General features: G+C 43.1%; 1 protein-coding gene across 1 annotated transcript in view; it reads right to left on the reverse strand.

Moving 5' to 3' along the window:
- The window catches only part of LOC105890374 (PKHD1 like 1), an 87,500-nt gene that overhangs the window by 8,023 nt on the left and 59,828 nt on the right, over nt 1–19,649 (reverse strand). The window contains exons 54-71 of the mRNA XM_042710721.1: nt 19,126–19,214; nt 18,487–18,647; nt 17,636–17,765; nt 16,391–16,509; nt 14,975–15,104; nt 14,046–14,219; nt 13,678–13,781; nt 12,965–13,091; nt 11,157–11,278; nt 9,492–9,582; nt 8,272–8,420; nt 7,192–7,314; nt 6,659–6,770; nt 5,367–5,483; nt 4,953–5,118; nt 2,415–2,647; nt 1,132–1,299; nt 230–387 (exon numbers count right to left, since the gene is read on the reverse strand). Coding sequence (XP_042566655.1) covers nt 230–387; nt 1,132–1,299; nt 2,415–2,647; nt 4,953–5,118; nt 5,367–5,483; nt 6,659–6,770; nt 7,192–7,314; nt 8,272–8,420; nt 9,492–9,582; nt 11,157–11,278; nt 12,965–13,091; nt 13,678–13,781; nt 14,046–14,219; nt 14,975–15,104; nt 16,391–16,509; nt 17,636–17,765; nt 18,487–18,647; nt 19,126–19,214 — 2,473 coding nt within the window. The remainder of the gene's footprint in view (nt 1–229; nt 388–1,131; nt 1,300–2,414; nt 2,648–4,952; nt 5,119–5,366; nt 5,484–6,658; nt 6,771–7,191; nt 7,315–8,271; nt 8,421–9,491; nt 9,583–11,156; nt 11,279–12,964; nt 13,092–13,677; nt 13,782–14,045; nt 14,220–14,974; nt 15,105–16,390; nt 16,510–17,635; nt 17,766–18,486; nt 18,648–19,125; nt 19,215–19,649) is intronic.

The following is a 19,649-nucleotide window of genomic DNA, read 5'->3' on the forward strand; positions in this document are numbered from 1 at the left end:
TATATGTGTATATATATATATGTATGTATGAATATGTGTGTATATGTGTGTGTATATATATGTATATATATATATATCTATATACATATACAGTATATATGTATGTATGTATATAGATATATGTGTGTGTGTGTGTGTGTGTGTCTTTCAGAGCGAGTGAGATGTGTGTGTGTGTTTGTGTGTCTTTCAGAGCGAGTGAGATGTGTGTGTGTATATTCTGCACAATGACCTCTGTTGGCCTGGCGTTGAGCATCATGAGGCGGAGCTTCTGGGGGGTGGTGCCGGTGAAGTAGACGTCGAAGGCCTTGCTGGTGGCGATGATGCCGTGGAAGAGGGAGAGCCTCTTCTGGCACGTGTAGCCGTTACACCAGCCATGGTCCTGGGGCCCTGGAGGCATCATTTCATTCATTTAGGAATCTGAAATACGTTCCAACTCTGAACATTTGTATGTAACAAATAATTGTGCTGAAATCCTCAGATTAATAGGAGGTCCTTTACGGATAATTATTAGTAGTAGAAAGAGGTAGTGAGTATTAACATTCTTGGTGTTCAAATATATATATATAAAATAAAAAAATAAATACAAATAAAAATATAAATATTGCCATGTTTAGAAAGTCCTTCTCCAGACCATACCAGTTTTCATTCTGCAATTCTCTAACCCAGGGGTTTTCAACTGGTTTTGTCCCAGGGACCACCATTCTGACCAGAAAGTAATCCGCGGCCCACTGATGCGCCAGTAATTCCCAAAACATTTTACAGTCCCGTACCCTTCTTTTTCATGTTTGTAACCGCCGCCGCCACGCCCCCTCCCCGCGCACACATATTCTGCCTATAATACTTGTCAGTGTAATTTCTTCGCTGAATATGGGTCTACATCAGTATTTTGGGCAATGCGACTTGGCTATTCAGACATAAATATGTCGACGGGACCAGGTATATTTATAAAAATAAAAAAAGTCAATGGTGAACTGATCAACATAGGCTCATGTCGCGGACCCCCTGCAATGCCGTCACGGACCACCAGGGGGCCACGGACCCCTGGTTGAAAACCCCTGCTCTAACCCATTCCATACACCCGCATGCATAATTCGGTAGAAATGGTCTGCAAAGTTTGCATGGCCAGCATACCGTTCATCAGGTCGATGTAGCCGTCTCCCAGCACGGCCACTGGAGACAGGCGTCTGGTCTCTGTGTCAGCATCCAGACTCTCGATCGCCAGCATCCTGTAGTTCAGACCAAAGCACTTGTAGCTCTGCCACGGGGTCACGTACTCGCAGGTGGAGTCCCTTATCACACCTGAAATCATGCCGCAGTCACACAACATTACACTATTAGTCTTTAATCTACTACTGTTGGCAGGCTACTTTAATAGGGATAAGAGTGCAAGGGAACATTTTATTTAACCGTTTCCCCTATGTTAAAAACGATTCTGTGTTTTATTTAAAAAAAAAAGTTGCACAGTGACAGACTTATTTGCACTTCTTGCTACACTATTACCCGTGTGTTGACGGTTGTCAATTTAACGTCATAGTCACTGTTTTCGATTTAATATCCTTTTACTGTACTACGGAGTATAAGAAAAGCTCTGGAAGTGTTTGACAGCTTATGGTGCCATTTAACAATTGTGGTACAGGAGGTAGAGAAGTCGTTTAGTAATCAGAAGGTTGCTAGTTCGATTCCCTGTCGATGCGTCCTTGAGCAAGACACTGAACCCCTAATTGCTCCTGATGTGCAGTGTGCCATCAGTTTAAAATGAAAAAATGTGTATACATCCTTGTAAGTCGCTTTGGATAAAAGCGTCTGCTAAATGACGAAATTAAGTCCTTGAGCAAGACACTGAACCCCTAATTGCTCCTGATGTGCAGTGTGCCATCAGTTTAAAATGTAAAAATGTGTATACATCCTTGTAAGTCGCTTTGGATAAAAGCGTCTGCTAAATGACGAAATTAAGTCCTTGAGCAAGACACTGAACCCCTAATTGCTCCTGATGTGCAGTGTGCCATCAGTTTAAAATGTAAAAATGTGTATACATCCTTGTAAGTCGCTTTGGATAAAAGCGTCTGCTAAATGACGAAATTAAGTCCTTGAGCAAGACACTGAACCCCTAATTGCTCCTGATGTGCAGTGTGCCATCAGTTTAAAATGTAAAAATGTGTATACATCCTTGTAAGTCACTTTGGATAAAAGCGTCTGCTAAATGACGAAATTAAGTCCTTGAGCAAGACACTGAACCCCTAATTGCTCCTGATGTGCAGTGTGCCATCAGTTTAAAATGTAAAAATGTGTATACATCCTTGTAAGTCACTTTGGATAAAAGAGTCTGCTAAATGACTAAATGAAAATGAAATGAATACATCATTGAAATGACCGTAATTTCACTTAGCACTTGAAGTTGTTCATGTCCTCCTCACCTTTGCGGGGTGCTATCTGACTGACAGGTATGCGGCTGCCGTTGAGGTAGGTGAGCATGACCTTGGGGATCCTGTAGTCGCCCACTCCATGCCTGCTGTCTCCGTCCCACTCGAACTCGGCGTGGGGCACCACGGTGCCCACCGCGCCCAGGAAGGTGCCATCCTCGTCTCTCAGAAGGCTCTTCTTCTTGGCATCGCAGTCCATGTCCACGCAGTCCGCCGGGTTCACCTTCCTGAAGGGGCAGGACAAACCCCATTTATACTGGTCTTACAAGGTCTTTAAGAATCAACCCGTTACACTTAATCTATAGGGAACAGGTTCACCTTCCTGAAGGGACAGGACAAACCCCATTTATACTGGTCTTACAAGGTCTTTAAGAATCAACCCTTTACACTTAATCTATAGGTAACAGGATCATCTTCCGAAGAGAAAAGGACCCTACAAAACCCTCTAACGCTGGGTCTTCAGGTGAGGGGTTCACCATACTGAGAGACCTTCATATCAGCACAGAACCAAACATGGTTACACTGGACCTTCACATCAGCACAGAACCAAACCCAGTTACAGTACACTGGACCTTCATATCAGCACAGAACCAAACATGGTTACACTGGACCTTCACATCAGCACAGAACCAAACCCAGTTACAGTACACTGGACCTTCATATCAGCACAGAACCAAACATGGTTACACTGGACCTTCACATCAGCACAGAACCAAACCCAGTTACAGTACACTGGACCTTCACATCAGCACAGAACCAAACCCAGTTACACTGGACCTTCATATCAGTACAGAACCAAACATGGTTACACTGGACCTTCACATCAGCACAGAACCAAATCCAGTGATGTATTCTCCTTGCTTACAGGGCAGTACATAATCTAGTCCCACTGGATCTAAAGGTGAACCTTCCAAAGAGAATAACACTTGAAATGTGCGTTTAAAATAGTCAACATTAAATATTTGCCCAAAGGCTTCTATTGCCACAATTGTGACTATGGAGTACGTTCACCTAAACTAGACTTCTTTTACTCTGGAAGCTCCCCCATCACCCTAGTCCCCTTTTCAAGTAAGTCAAGCTCGATCAACTAGTCTCTGGACTAACCGTCTGTCCGTGTTTAATGTCATGATCGATCAGTTAGTCTCAGACTGTCTGTCCATGTTTAAGGTCATGATCGATCAGTTAGTCTCAGACCTTCTGTCCGTGTTTAATGTCATGATCGATCAGTTATTCTCAGGACCGTCTGTCCGTGTTTAATGTCATGATCGATCGGTTAGTCTCAGGACCAACCGTCTGTCCGTGTTTAATGTCATGATCGATCGGTTAGTCTCAGGACCAACCGTCTGTCCGTGTTTAATGTCATGATCGATCAGTTATTCTCAGGACCAACCGTCTGTCCGTGTTTAATGTCATGATCAATCGGTTAGTCTCAGGACCAACCGTCTGTCCGTGTTTAATGTCATGATCGATCGGTTATTCTCAGGACCAACCGTCTGTCCGTGTTTAATGTCATGATCGATCGGTTAGTCTCAGGACCAACCGTCTGTCCGTGTTTAATGTCATGATTGATCAGTTAGTCTCAGACCTTCTGTCCGTGTTTAATGTCATGATCGATCGGTTAGTCTCGAGACCAACCGTCTGTCCGTGTTTAATGTCATGATCAATCGGTTAGTCTCAGGACCAACCGTCTGTCCGTGTTTAATGTCATGATCGATCGGTTAGTCTCAGGACCAACCGTCTGTCCGTGTTTAATGTCATGATCGATCAGTTAGTCTCAGACCTTCTGTCTGTGTTTAATGTCATGATCGATCAGTTATTCTCAGGACCAACCGTCTGTCCGTGTTTAATGTCATGATCGATCGGTTAGTCTCAGGACCAACCGTCTGTCCGTGTTTAATGTCATGATCGATCAGTTAGTCTCAGACCTTCTGTCCGTGTTTAATGTCATGATAGATCAGTTAGTCTCAGACCTTCTGTCCGTGTTTAATGTCATGATAGATCAGTTAGTCTCAGACCTGCTGTCCGTGTTTAATGTCATGATCGATCAGTTAGTCTCTGGATCAACCGTCTGTCCCTATTTAATGTCATTGTAGGAGCCATTTCTATCCATCTTTTAGTTAGGTTTATTTTAGTGTTACTTATTTTAGCCACTTGGGGGAGTATTGCACTGGGTGTGGCACGTCACGGGAAATTGGGTATATCTACAGGTGTGATTACTCAATTAGGGAAAGGTGTGGATGGCGGGGAACACACGGTTCTTACCGTAGCCGTTAAACCCACTTCACCGACAGCATCTTGTTAATAAGCAAACAGCACTGGGTGAAAGGACCAATTTTATGTACACATTTATACTTTTATAATAAACGGGAACACCACCCAAAGAGAGTTCATGCCTGGACAAGGATAATTTGCTACGCGTTGGGAACACTTTGCCGTCCACACTGAGGCTTATAGGATAGCCTCCACAGTCATGATTGATCAGTTAGTCTCAGACCGTCTGTCCGTGTTTAAGGTCATAAGGTCATGACTCACCCGAGGTTTGGCCGATGGATGAGCAGTCTGCCCGCCTCGGTGCTCTCGGCCTGGGTGATGCGCTTCACCTGCACAGGGTGCTGGAGGTCCTCGTTGTTGGGGTTAGTCAGGAACATCACGGCTCTTTCAGTCGAACACACGTCCCCGAAAGCCACAAATGTTGTGTCTGGAGGATACACACACACGCACACACACACACACACACACACACACACACACACACACACACACACACATAAAAAACAACATAGGAATGAATACAAGAATGGAAACAAACAGACATAAACAAACACTGGCACACATTCACATGAACCACACACACACACACACACACACACACACACACACACACACACACACACACACACACACACACACACACACACACACACACACACACAGCTCCACACTCACCGGTGACTGTCATGAGGCCCTTGATGGTGTTGTAGCTGGTGGAGCCGGTGAGAGACATGGTGGGGCCGGCGTTGTGTCCTGATATGAAGGCTGGCCAGCAGATCCCAGACCTGCCCCCTGTGGAGTGACAAGGCCATTAATACAGAGGCCAGAGATCAACAGCAATCAGGATTTTAGGAAACATTTGAGTGTTTTTTTATTTGCAGTTGACACTTGTTATGTCTGTCTGCTGAAGAGCTCAATGAGGTGGCAATGCCATTACTACAGAGGCCATAGATTAAGAGGAAGATTTTAGGAAACATTTTGTTGTTTTTTATTTGTACTTGTTATGTCTGAGCTCAATGATGATTTTAATTTGGGTTGAGATCATACCAGCATGACAATCATGTTTACAAGCATGTGGCATTAAAAGATGCTATGTCATGTTTACAAGCATGTGGTATTAATATATGCTATGTCATGTTTACAAGCATGTGGCATTAAAAGATGCTATGTCATGTTTACAAGCATGTGGTATTAATATATGCTATGTCATGTTTACAAGCATGTGGCATTAAAAGATGCTATGTCATGTTTACAAGCATGTGGTATTAATATATGCTATGTCATGTTTACAAGCATGTGGCATTAAAAGATGCTATATCATGTTTACAAGCATGTGGCATTAAAAGATGCCATGTCGTGTTTACAGGCATGTGGCATTAAAAGATGCCATGTCATGTTTACATGCTAGTAAAACAGAAAGTAGTTTGAATGTTTTGCTTGAAGTTTGAATATTTTTTTAGTTAAAGCTGAACACAATTTTATATTTGTAAAATGTTTTCGATCTTGATTCTGGCCTTAGCTCCACTGAAGCTGTTCTGATCGTGTTCACAGGCTTGGTAAACTGATTCTGGTCTTAGCTCCACTAAAGCTGTTCTGATCATGTTCACAGGCTTGATCTCAGCTCCGCTAAAGCTGTTCTGTGTGTGTGTGTGTGTGTGTGTGTGCTTGGTAAACTGATCTTGATTCTGATCTTAGCTCCACTAAAGCTGTTCTGATCATGTTCACAGGCTTGGTCTTAGCTCCGCTAAAGCTGTTCTGTGTGTGTGTGTGTGTGTGTGTGTGTGTGCTTGGTAAACTGATCTTGATTCTGGTCTTAGCTCCACTAAAGCTGTTCTGATCATGTTCACAGGCTTGGTCTTAGCTCCACTAAAGCTGTGTGTGTGTGTGTGTGTGTGTGTGTGTGTGTGTGTGTGTGTGTGTGTGTGTGTGTGTGGTAAACTGAAGTGAGGACCAGGACAGATGCTCACCCATGGGAGGGCGGGGAGCTCCGTGGTCCCTGGACAGTCGGACGTACGTCTCAGACGAGGACAACTGGTCAGAGCAGTTGAAGTCTGGACTGGTGCCAACAATCAGGGCATTCTACACAAAGAGGCAAAGACACTTCCATTGCTTCATGCATCTCAAGTTCAAGTTTATTATCATATACTCATAAACAGCATTTATCAGTAATGAAATTCTTTGTGCTCAGAGTCCGTTCAACTTAGAGAATAAATAAATTAAATACTGGAGAATGGAGAAAAAGGGTAGAAAAAAGAGAAAAAATAATTGTAGTGCAAAAAGATATTTCAAGGACAGTTCAGCATCCTGATGGCATGTGGGTAAAAACTATCCCTGTATCTGCTGGTACGGGACCTTATGCTCTTGTATCGTCTTCCAGAAGGCAGGAGGGAGAAAAGACTGTGATTACACTAGCATTACACTTCTGTTCAAAGAGACTTGTAAAGTGCAGATGTACATTTTTCACCAGTGCGTGCGTTCCCTGGCTTTCAAGGCTACATACCTGAATATGTACGGTTTTATCAGCATACAGGTGTTGCAGAGAGGGCGGGGCGTAGATGATTGACATGATGCCCATGCCGTTATCCACCAGAGTGATGTTAGATATCTGAATATTCATGGACACCTTCAGGAAAAGAAGAGTTGTTAGATATCTGAATATCCATGGAAACCTTCAGGAAAAGAAGAGTTGTTAGATATCTGAATGTTCATGGAAACCTTGAAGTGGTACAGGAGGTAGAGACGTCGTTTAGTAATCAGAAGGTTGCTAGTTCGATTCCCTGTCGAAGCGTCCTTGAGCAAGACATTGAACCCCTAATTGCTCCTGATGTGCAGTGTGCCATCAGTGTAAATGTAAGATGTGTATACATCCTTGTAAGTCGCTTTGGATAAAAGCGTCTGCTAAATGACTAAATGTAAATGTAGGAAAAGAAGAGTTGTTAGATATCTAAATATTCATGGAACCTTCAGGAAAAGAAGAGTTGTTAGATATCTGAATATTCATGGAAGAGTTGTTCTTTAATTAAGCTCAAACGCAGAGCAATGAAGTTCATAAACAGATACATATGAACATAAACTTAAGTGGGCAAAAGAACACTTGAAAACTCAGTAGCCTTTTAACAGACAATTCAGATGTTTTACGATGTCGATACTGACAAATGAAAAACATGAAACTACTCAAATACTTTTACATGGAGGCTAAATACTCAAATGTCAATAATTCCAACCTTGAAAGAATTGAAAAAAATCATCAGTTCAAATGTTTAGTGTTGATTTTCTCATATGAATGAGTTTCACGCTGCCATTACAAGCCCATGACCCCTTCATGTCAGTGAAATGGTGAACCGGCCAGGCTGATGACCCCTTTAAGTGATTACCCCTGAAGCCTGATGACCCCTTTAAGTAATGACCCCTGAGGCTGATGACCCCTTTAAGTGATGACCCCTGAGCCTGATGACCCCTTTAAGTGATGACCCCTGAGCCTGATGACCCCTTTAAGTAATGACCCCTGAGGCTGATGACCCCTTTAAGTGATGACCCCTGAGCCTGATGACCCCTTTAAGTGATGACCCCTGAGGCTGACCTGGAAGTAGATCCCGAAGTCGAAGCTTCGCCACACGGTAAAGCCCTGGATGTGTGAGCAGCCCGGCAGGCCGTCCTTGTTCATCATGATGCCGTAGACGCCGCCGTGGGCCTCGTTATCCCGCCACGCCTGCACCGGATTGGCCGTTCCTGGTCAGGTGACATATTTCAGCAGTCAGGGCAAAGGGCCACAATAATTAAATTCTATTCAATTCAATTCAATTCAATTCAATTCAATTCTATTCAATTCAATTCAATTCAATTCAATTCAATTCTATTCAATTCTATTCATTTCTATTCAATTCTATTCTATTCAATTCAATTCTATTAATTTATTGAGCAATTGATATTGTCTCAAGGCCACACAGTAGAAGAACATTTGCTAATGTTTTTGAAGTCTGAATACACAACATAAAATATAAATGAACAATATGTGTACATAATGTATTAACCCTCCTATTATGTTTGGGGTCAATTTGACCCTTTTCAATGTTTAACGTCTCTAAATAAATGATTGGCATAGTTTTTTTTGCTTCATATTTAATGACTTTTCCTAATCTAATGGGGAGAACTGGGTAAACACAAAATTAACATGATGATATGTTTTCAATGTCCTGTACACATGCTTTACGCATAGGTGTTGTTTGGGGTCAATTTGACCCCAGGCTGTTTTAATTGTATAAAATATATAAGAAATATAAACTTTTTTTTATCACATTGATACTATTCTTGATTACAGAAATAGTTTTCTATTCCATATGTTATAGATAACAACAATATGTACTTAGAAATAATATGAAGCCATAAAACACCAGAAGGATATCTCTTTCCAATTTTAAGTCAATCAGTGAGATTTGATGGTGATCTGCATATTTCTCCATAGTAGCGTAACATGTATTCTGGATGTATAAGGGGGGTGGGTGGGGGTATTGTTTTATTTTTAAGGGCTATTTAGGTAGTCAACAAACAAACCTAAAGTACCTGACACATAAACTTGAGTAAAAAAAAATATTATAATCATTTTTTAGAGGTTTAAATTGCTGGGGTCAAATTGACCCCAAGCATAATAGATGTGGGTAAAATTTGAACATAATAGGAGGGTTAATAAAATCATGTTTTAGCCACATGATTTTGAATGTAAAGTTCTAAAATAAAGTTTGAAGTTAGTAGAAGTAAACCTAATAAATGTAAATAAGCCTGTAGAGGTGAAAAGGTCATTACCTGGGCATGGCTCTCCATCAATAAGGTACCCTGATCTCTCAAAACCTGCAACTATATTGCCAATGAGAACCGTATTTGTGCCTTCATTCACCTTAAAGAGAAAAGAAAGAATCATGGTCAATTTGACAAAAACCATCCACTTATAATATGTAGCCTTTTAAAAGTACTTCTACTTAAAACACATTTCATTAAAAGTGCCCTTTGGTACGATGTACTAACACAAGCTTAGTGATTTGGGGTTTTAATACAACCTATCTCTCACGTAAGTATACATTATTACACATTACTAAACACATCCTATTGGACGTGCATTTGATAACAATGTTGACTTTTTTCATTAAATGAATTATGTATTAAGGGCCTAGTACCTAAGGCCACTGTAACACCTGATCCACCTGCTAGTGAGCACTGACCTCTATAGCAGCGGTCCAGTCATAGTTAAAGGCCTAGTACCTAAGGCCACTGTCACACCTGATCCACCTGCTAGTGAGCACTGACCTCTATAGCAGCGGTCCAGTCATAGTTAAAGGCCTAGTACCTAAGGCCCAGTCGTAGTTAAAGGCCTACTCTCTGCCCTGGTAGAACCCTGAGCACTGACCTCTATAGAGGCGGTCCAGTCGTAGTTAAAGGTCTACTCTCTGCCCTGGTAGGACCCTCTATAGCCGCGGTCCAGTCATAGTTGAAGGCCTAGTACCTAAGGCTACTGTCACACCTGATCCACCTGCTAGTGAGCACTGACCTCTATAGCAGCGGTCCAGTCGTAGTTAAAGGGAGTGAGCACTGACCTCTATAGGGGCGGTCCAGTCGTAGTTAAAGGTCTACTCTCTGCCCTGGTAGGACCCTCTATAGCCGCGGTCCAGTCATAGTTGAAGGCCTAGTACCTAAGGCTACTGTCACACCTGATCCACCTGCTAGTGAGCACTGACCTCTATAGCAGCGGTCCAGTCGTAGTTAAAGGGAGTGAGCACTGACCTCTATAGGGGCGGTCCAGTCGTAGTTAAAGGTCTACTCTCTGCCCTGGTAGGACCCTCTATAGCCGCGGTCCAGTCATAGTTGAAGGCCTAGTACCTAAGGCTACTGTCACACCTGATCCACCTGCTAGTGAGCACTGACCTCTATAGCAGCGGTCCAGTCGTAGTTAAAGGGAGTGAGCACTGACCTCTATAGCGACGGTCCAGTCGTAGTTAAAGGGAGTGAGCACTGACCTCTATAGCAGCGGTCCAGTCGTAGTTAAAGGGAGTGAGCACTGACCTCTATAGCAGCGGTCCAGTCGTAGTTAAAGGGAGTGAGCACTGACCTCTATAGCAGCGGTCCAGTCGTAGTTAAAGGGAGTGAGCACTGACCTCTATGGCGGCGGTCCAGTCGTAGTTAAAGGGAGTGAGCACTGACCTCTATAGCGGCGGTCCAGTCGTAGTTAAAGGGAGTGAGCACTGACCTCTATAGCCGCGGTCCAGTCGTAGTTAAAGGGAGTGAGCACTGACCTCTATAGCGGCGGTCCAGTCGTAGTTAAAGGGAGTGAGCACTGACCTCTATAGCGGCGGTCCAGTCGTAGTTAAAGGGAGTGAGCACTGACCTCTATAGCGGCGGTCCAGTCGTAGTTAAAGGGAGTGAGCACTGACCTCTATAGCGGCGGTCCAGTCGTAGTTAAAGGGAGTGAGCACTGACCTCTATAGCAGCGGTCCAGTCGTAGTTGAACATCTCCTCTCGGCCCTGGTAGGACCCGGGCCACAGGGTCATGGTCACCAGGTTCCTTCTGATCAGGTTGCTGCTGCCCCATACTCTGATACCTTTCACCAGAGACACCAGATGAGTTTAACAACACACACCAGATGAGTTTCACCAGAGACACACAGATGAGTTTCACCAGAGACACACCAGATGAGTTTCACCAGAGACACACAGATGAGTTTCACAACAGAGACACACAGATGAGTTTCACCAGAGACACCAGATGAGTTTCACCAGAGACACACACGATGAGTTTCACAACACACAGATGAGTTTCACCAGACACACAGATGTGTTTCACAACACACAGATGAGTTTCACAACACACAGATGAGTTTCACCAGAGACACCAGATGAGTTTCACAACACACAGATGAGTTTCACCATAGACACACAGATGAGTTTCACCAGACACACACAGATGAGTTTCACAACACACAGATGAGTTTCACCATAGACACACAGATGAGTTTCACCAGAGACACACACGATGAGTTTCACCAGAGACACACAGATGAGTTTCACCAGAGACACACAGATGAGTTTCACCAGAGACACACAGATGAGTTTCACCAGAGACACACAGATGAGTTTCACCAGAGACACACCAAATGAGTTTCACCAGAGACACACACGATGAGTTTCACCAGACACACCAGATGAGTTTCACAACACACAGATGAGTTTCACAACACACACCAGATGAGTTTCACCAGAGACACCAGATGAGTTTCACCAGAGACACCAGATGAGTTTCACCAGAGACACACAGATGAGTTTCACAACACACACAGATGAGTTTCACAACACACAGATGAGTTTCACCAGAGACACACAGATGAGTTTCACCAGACACACACAGATGAGTTTCACCAGAGACACACAGATGAGTTTCACCAGAGACACACAGATGAGTTTCACCAGAGACACACAGATGAGTTTCACCAGAGACACCAGATGAGTTTCACCAGAGACACACACGATGAGTTTCACCAGAGACACACAGATGAGTTTCACAACACACACACCAGATGAGTTTCACCAGAGACACACAGATGAGTTTCACCAGAGACACCAGATGAGTTTCACAACACACACCAGATGAGTTTCACAACACACAGATGAGTTTCACAACACACACCAGATGAGTTTCACCAGAGACACACAGATGAGTTTCACCAGAGACACCAGATGAGTTTCACAACACACACCAGATGAGTTTCACAACACACAGATGAGTTTGGAGTAACGTGTAACTATTGACTTATAACTTATATTTACAATATTGTGTTTTAATCCAAGCGTTTCACAATATTTCATTATTTTTGTCAAGCCAGCGGTGAATGCAGTCAAATGACACTGCTGCCTGCAGGACAATTATACTTTGGTAATCTCTCTCCACCATCTTCTATATCTGCTGATAGTATACAGACTAAACTGTCAGCACAAAATGAGAGAGCCACTTTTGCCAACAGTGAAGAAACTATTCTACTTTCTATCATCAATATCTACTGATATTTTACTCTATAAAGTGTTACCACTTAAATAAAAGCACCTACCTTGCCTACAGTGAAGAAACTATTTTACTTTCTATCGTCAATATCTACTGATATTTTACTCTATAAAGTGTTATCACTTAAATAAAAGCACCCACCTTGCCTACAGTGAAGAAACTATTCTACTTTCTATCGTCAATATCTACTGATATTTTACTCTATAAAGCGTCACTAAATAAAAGCACCTACCTTCTCCTACAGTGAAGTGGATGACGTTGTCATCTACAGTCAGTCCATCTGTGCCAAAGATGCCGATGGCAGGAGAGAAGCCGTCATGGAAACCACATCCCTGGATGTAGGACTCCATCTCAGGCACCTAGAGGGACAAAAGCCAACACCTTATAACAACGACAACAACGACAACACCTTATAACAACGACAACAACGACAACACCTTATAACAACGACAACAAAAGCCAACACCTTATAACAACGACAACAACGACAACACCTTATAACAACGACAACAATGTGACAAAAGCCAACACCTTATAACCACGACAACAAAAGCCAACACCTTATAACAACGACAACAAAAGCCAACACCTTATAACAACGACAACAAAAGCCAACACCTTATAACAACGACAACAATGTGACAAAAGCCAGCACCTTATAACAACGACAACAAAAGCCAACACCTTATAACAACGACAACAAAAGCCAACACCTTATAACAACGACAACGACAACAAAAGCCAACACCTTATAACAACGACAACAATGTTGTTTTAGTTTGTTCTCCCAACTGGTCACATAGCAGTTAGCATTTGACAGGGCTTCACTGAAGGAGGGCCAATCTATACCACTTCAGTGTTTGAAGTCAAAGTGTGGTTGCCTGAAATAGAAATGTGATTTGTGTGTTTGTGTTTGTGTGTTTGTGTGTTTGTGTTTCCTCTCACCTCTCCCAAATTGACGAAAGCTACAGAGTAGCGCGGGTCGTAGAAATCGGACCATCCCTCCTGTCCAGTGTGGTAAAACTCCACATTCCTTATCTGAGCTTCTCCTGAGAAGAGAAAAACACGTCACGGTTTAACATGCTATATTGTGGCATATCGCATATCAACCTATATAGAATATCATGATGATCCTCTCATGTCATGATGTATTGTGATATATTAGTAAAGTAGGATAAACTTATTATTATGTTTTTTTCCCTTTTCTCTCTCTCTCACACACACACACACACACACACACACACACACACACACTGACACACAATCTCCCGATAAGATTTCGTTGTGTCTGTGTTGGCTGTTGTATCTGTTACCTCTGTAGTCGATGCCTCCCTCTGAGAAGGTGCCCACCAGCAGGCGAGCGCCAAACGATTGGCTGTACAGCTCAGCGTGGGCGTGGCCAATAATCTTGATGTTCCTGGTCAGCAGCCCCACATCTGCTGCCAGTGTGTAGGTCCTCGAGGTGCCGCTGACACCATAGGTCTCCCCTAAAAGACAAAACAAAGACCATTCTTTTCTGTGTTCTTTTGATAATACGTTCTTTTCCATTATATGTTGGTACTGAATCAATTGTAGTAGTATAGCAGTACAATCTAGACTAGGAGGGTGTGTGTGTGTGTGTGTGTGTGTGTGTGTGTGTTGGTACTGAATCATGTGTAGTAATATAGCAGTACAATCTAGACTAGGAGGGTGTGTGTGTGTGTGTGTGTGTGTGTGTGTGTGTGTGTTGGTACTGAATCATGTGTAGTAATATAGCAGTACAATCTTAAAAGGTTGATGGCAAATGAGTCAATGTGCTTCTTTTCAAAAGAGCGCCATCAATAAGACTCCTGATGTTTTACTTGCATATGTCTTCATGAAAACATGAAGCTCATGATAGCAGTAACCCTCTAAATTGTCTCAAGACTCAGAACAATACTGTTAATTCCCTGTTAAAATGTGCTTTAGTAGGGAGTAATGTGTCTTTGGGGTGACTGACCGATGTGAGTGTGAGTGTGTGTGTGTGTGTGTGTGTGTGTGTGTGTGTGTGTGAGTGTGTGAGACTGACCGATATGAGTGTGTGTGAGCGGCTCGCTCAGTGTGAGTGTGTGTGAGTGTGAGTGTGAGTGTGTGTGTGTGTGTGAGTGTGAGTGTGTGTGTGTGTGTGTGAGTGTGTGTGTGTGTGTGTGTGTGTGTGTGTGTGTGTGTGTGTGAGTGTGTGTGTGTGTGTGTGTGTGTGTGTGTGTGTGTGTGTGAGACTGACCGATATGAGTGTGTGTGAGCGGCTCGCTCAGTGTGAGTGTCCTTCTGTCATCAGAGACGGCGGATATGGTCCTCTTCTCTGTCTGCCATGGGTCATAGCTGGTGGTGGAGATGACCACTTCATCCCCTGCCTAAAACACAACACAGATATTACTCTACTCAACCCTCAGCATGGACTATTCAAACACAACACAGGTATTACTCTACTCAACTATGGACTATTCAAACACAGCACAGGTATTTCTCTACTCAACTATGGACTATTCAAACACAACACAGGTATTACTCTACTCAACGCTCAACATGGACTATTCAAACACATCACAGGTATTACTCTACTCAACCCTCAACATGGACTATTCAAACACATCACAGGTATTACTCTACTCAACCCTCAACATGGACTATTCAAACACATCACAGGTATTACTTTACTCAACCCTCAACATGGACTATTCAAACACATCACAGGTATTACTCTACTCAACCCTCAACATGGACTATTACTCTACTCAACGCTCAACATGGACTATTACTCTACTCAACGCTCAGCATGGACTATTCAAACACAACACAGGTATTACTCTACTCAACGCTCATTATGGACTATTCAAACACAACACAGGTATTACTCTACTCAACTATGGACTATTCAAACACAACACAGGTATTACTCTACTCAACGCTCAACATGGACTATTCAAACACATCACAGGTATTACTCTACTCAACCCTCAACATGGACTATTCAAACACATCACAGGTATTTACTCAACCCTCAACATGGACTATTCAAACACATCACAGGTATTACTCTACTCAACCCTCAACATGGACTATTACTCTACTCAACCCTCATGGACTATTCAAACACATCACAGGTATTACTCTACTCAACGCTCAACATGGACTATTACTCTACCCAACCCTCAACATGGACTATTACTCTACTCAACCCTCAACATGGACTATTACTCTACTCAACCCTCAGCATGGACTATTACTCTGCTAAACCCTCAGCATGGACTATTACTCTGCTAAACCCTCATCATGGACTATTACTCTGCTAAACCCTCAGCATGGACTATTACTCTACTCAACCCTCATGGACTATTCAAGTGAAACTGTGGTCCATTTCCTGACGGAGATAACTCCATAATGGCTGACTCTACGTCAGCATCGGCCTTGCAAGGTTCCAGATGATGTTAAACAGCAGATTGCCCATAAAATGTCATTTTTTTTTATAAAAATGGTAGTTTTGTCAATATTAACACCATCATTGATGTGATGCATCACAGTTCAGTCACATCACACTTCAAATAAAGGCCCCCTGTTGTAAATGATACTGCTGTTGGCCAGAAGCGTAGCAATGAGCACCTTAGAGTCTGGGGCCAAACCCCCTCAGAGAGACCCTTACCTGCCAGTCAACCGCCTCACGAAGGGTGAGGGTGTCTGTGCCAGCCGACGCGGTGCTTGCCAGTTTGGTGTGGTAGACGTCGTGGGGCTTTCCATAGAGGTCCAGAGTGCCAAACACACCTGTGGCAGAGCAGAGGCCGCAGGGATGTCTCATTACTCATCAGATATTTAGCCAAATTCTGTATAATACCAATACACTGGAACTACCATTAAACTGTATGTAGCAATGTTAGCATGGACAAACAAGCAAAAAGAGGAGAGCAGCAATATTTGCACACTGTACAATTCCTAGATTCCTGGGATGCAAGTATGAAACTATGCACTATACTGCATGACAGGAATGATAAAAGAGTAAACATAGACTTCTTGCTTCCATGACAGTGGCAGGACTCTGCTTCTCAGTAGGCAGATTACACCCTTCTATCTTTAGCACCCTGAGTCTTCAATGCTATCTTTAGCACCCTGAGTCTTCAATGCTATCTTTAGCACACTAAAGCTATCTTCACTGCTATCTTTAGCACACTAAAGCTATCTTCACTGCTATCTTTAGCACACTGAGTCTTCACTGCTATCTTTAGCACACTGAGTCTTCAATGCTATCTTCAGCACACTAAAGCTATCTTCAATGCTATCTTTAGCACACTGAGTCTTCACTGCTATCTTTAGCACACTGAGTCTTCAATGCTATCTTTAGCACACTAAAGCTATCTTCACTGCTATCTTTAGCACCCCGAGTCTTCAATGCTATCTTTAGCACCCTGAGTCTTCAATGCTATCTTTAGCACACTGAAGCTATCTTCACTGCTATCCTTAGCACACTAAAGCTATCTTCACTGCTATCTTTAGCACACTAAAGCTATCTTCAATGCTATCTTTAGCACACTAAAGCTATCTTCAATGCTATCTTTAGCACACTAAAGCTATCTTCACTGCTATCTTTAGCACCCTGAGTCTTCAATGCTATCTTTAGCACCCTGAGTCTTCAATGCTATCTTTACCACACTAAAGCTATCTTCACTGCTATCTTTAGCACACTGAGTCTTCAATGCTATCTTTAGCACCCTGAGTCTTCACTGGTATCTTTAGCACACTGAGTCTTCAATGCTATCTTTAGCACACTAAAGCTATCTTCACTGCTATCTTTAGCACCCTGAGTCTTCAATGCTATCGTTAGCACACTAAAGCTATCTTCACTGCTCTGCGCCTCAGCTATGGCTGGTGCTGTGGGTTAGGGTTAGGTCCTCACCCAGCACTTTGGAGCCCTGGTTGGGGCCGTTGGGCAGCAGCCAGTCGGGGGTGTAGTGAGTTCCTCTCAGGACGATGTGCAGTTCCCCGCTGAAGGGCTCGTCCTCCCAGCCTGCTATCAGACGACCTCCCTGCAGGACAGAAAACAATAGGCTTAACTACGTGATAGAACACAATAGGCTTAACTACGTGATTTATCTTGGTGTTGGAGATGGCACTGACACTGTAGGTCTCCCTGACAAAACTGTTTGTTTCTTTTTTACGTTTGGTACAGTATATCCCATAATATCCCAACACATCAAAAACACAATATCACAGCAAAAAGTAATTGACAAGGTTAGGAATAATGATTTTTAATTGAAATAATAATCGTGTCTTTCTAACTTTGCTTTCGTCAAAGAATCCTCCATTTGGTTTTCTTGCAAAAACAAGGACATTTCCAAGTGACCCCTGACCTTTTAAATTGCAGTGTATATCGTTATAGTTATGCTATTTGGCTTTTGTCCAAACCAACTTACAATATTTGAGAACCTCAAATATTTGAGAACAGTGTAAACTAAATGTTTCTAAATGATAGATAGATAGATAGATGGATACTTTATTAATCCTGAGGGAATTTTAGGTTGACTTTTTTATATGGAGAAATTACAGCATAACATGAGGAGAGGGGAGGAGAGAAAAAAAGGCAACCCCCAGACTATGCTCCTAGAGGAGTACAGTGTGGGAACAGGAAAAGAACCTCAGCACATAAGCACATACATTTACAATAACAACATTACAGAAACATGACTTGCACATTACAACATTACAGAAACATGACTTGCAACGGGGAGGGGTTCTGTGTGAGCGCACCTGAATGGAGATGTAGGTGGCGTCCAGGACGATTGTGTTGGCTGTGGAGCGTCTGGAGCGAGAGGAGGACGTGGTGTTCATGTCATCGGGGACCTCCAGGACACCCTGCACCGTCAATCTGTTCAGAGGAGGGGTGTCTTCATCTAGCACCATCCAAGACCCTGTGGACGCAAAACAAGTGAAGAAGATTGTGGAGGCGGTGGTGTTTGATGATGATGATGAGGATGAGGACGATGAAGGTAAAGAAGGCTATGATGGTGGTGCTCGTGATGGTTGATGTCAGTGATGGAGATACTGGAGTGTGTGGACAGTATGAACAGTGCATTCAGACATGTATGTGGACACGTACGTATGTGTATGTGTACATCAGATGACTGTGTTTCTAGAAGCAGTGTTAAACACTGAGTGAACTGTTAACTACAGTAGAGGATGAACAGGTTACCTATTGGGATAACCACATCAGAGCCCTCTCTAATGGTGAACTACATTAAAGGAGGAACAGGTTACCTATTGGGATAACCACATCAGAGCCCTCTGGGCACGGTGAACTACATTAAAGGAGGAACAGGTTACCTATTGGGATAACCACATCAGAGCCCTCTGGGCACGGTGAACTACATTAAAGGAGGAACAGGTTACCTATTGGGATAACCACATCAGAGCCCTCTCTAGGCACGGTGAAGTTGTTCTCAGCAGACGAGAGCCAGAAGGACTCACTGGACCAGGAGCTGTAGTTGTACAGAATGAAATGAGAAGCTTTTAGACGCAAGTTTGTTACAACTGTGTGTGTGTGTGTGTGTGTGGGTGTGTCACGAGTTGGAACATTGTTTGCCCTCTAGAGGCCGCCAAAGACACTCTGCCTGTTGTGTTTCTATGTGCTTTGTGTTTTGTTGTCCATGTGCTTTTACCCCGACCTTTCACCTGTCATGTTTACTTCCTGCCTGTTTGTTTTGCCACCATTTTGTGTTCCCACCTGCTCATCAGTTAGTCACATGACCAATTCACTTAGTATTTATCCCTGGCCCTTTGGCAAACTCATCACTGAGTGGTCTGTGTAACTCAAGTCACCAAGTTGAAGTAATCTCTTGTCTACCCGTGAGTTTTTGGATATTCTTTCTTACTGGTTAGCAGTTAGATGTTTTTAGTTTTTGACTTGTTCTGGA

The sequence above is a fragment of the Clupea harengus genome, chromosome 19, assembly GCF_900700415.2.
Source record: "Clupea harengus chromosome 19, Ch_v2.0.2, whole genome shotgun sequence".
Classification (NCBI taxonomy): Eukaryota; Metazoa; Chordata; class Actinopteri; order Clupeiformes; family Clupeidae; genus Clupea; species Clupea harengus.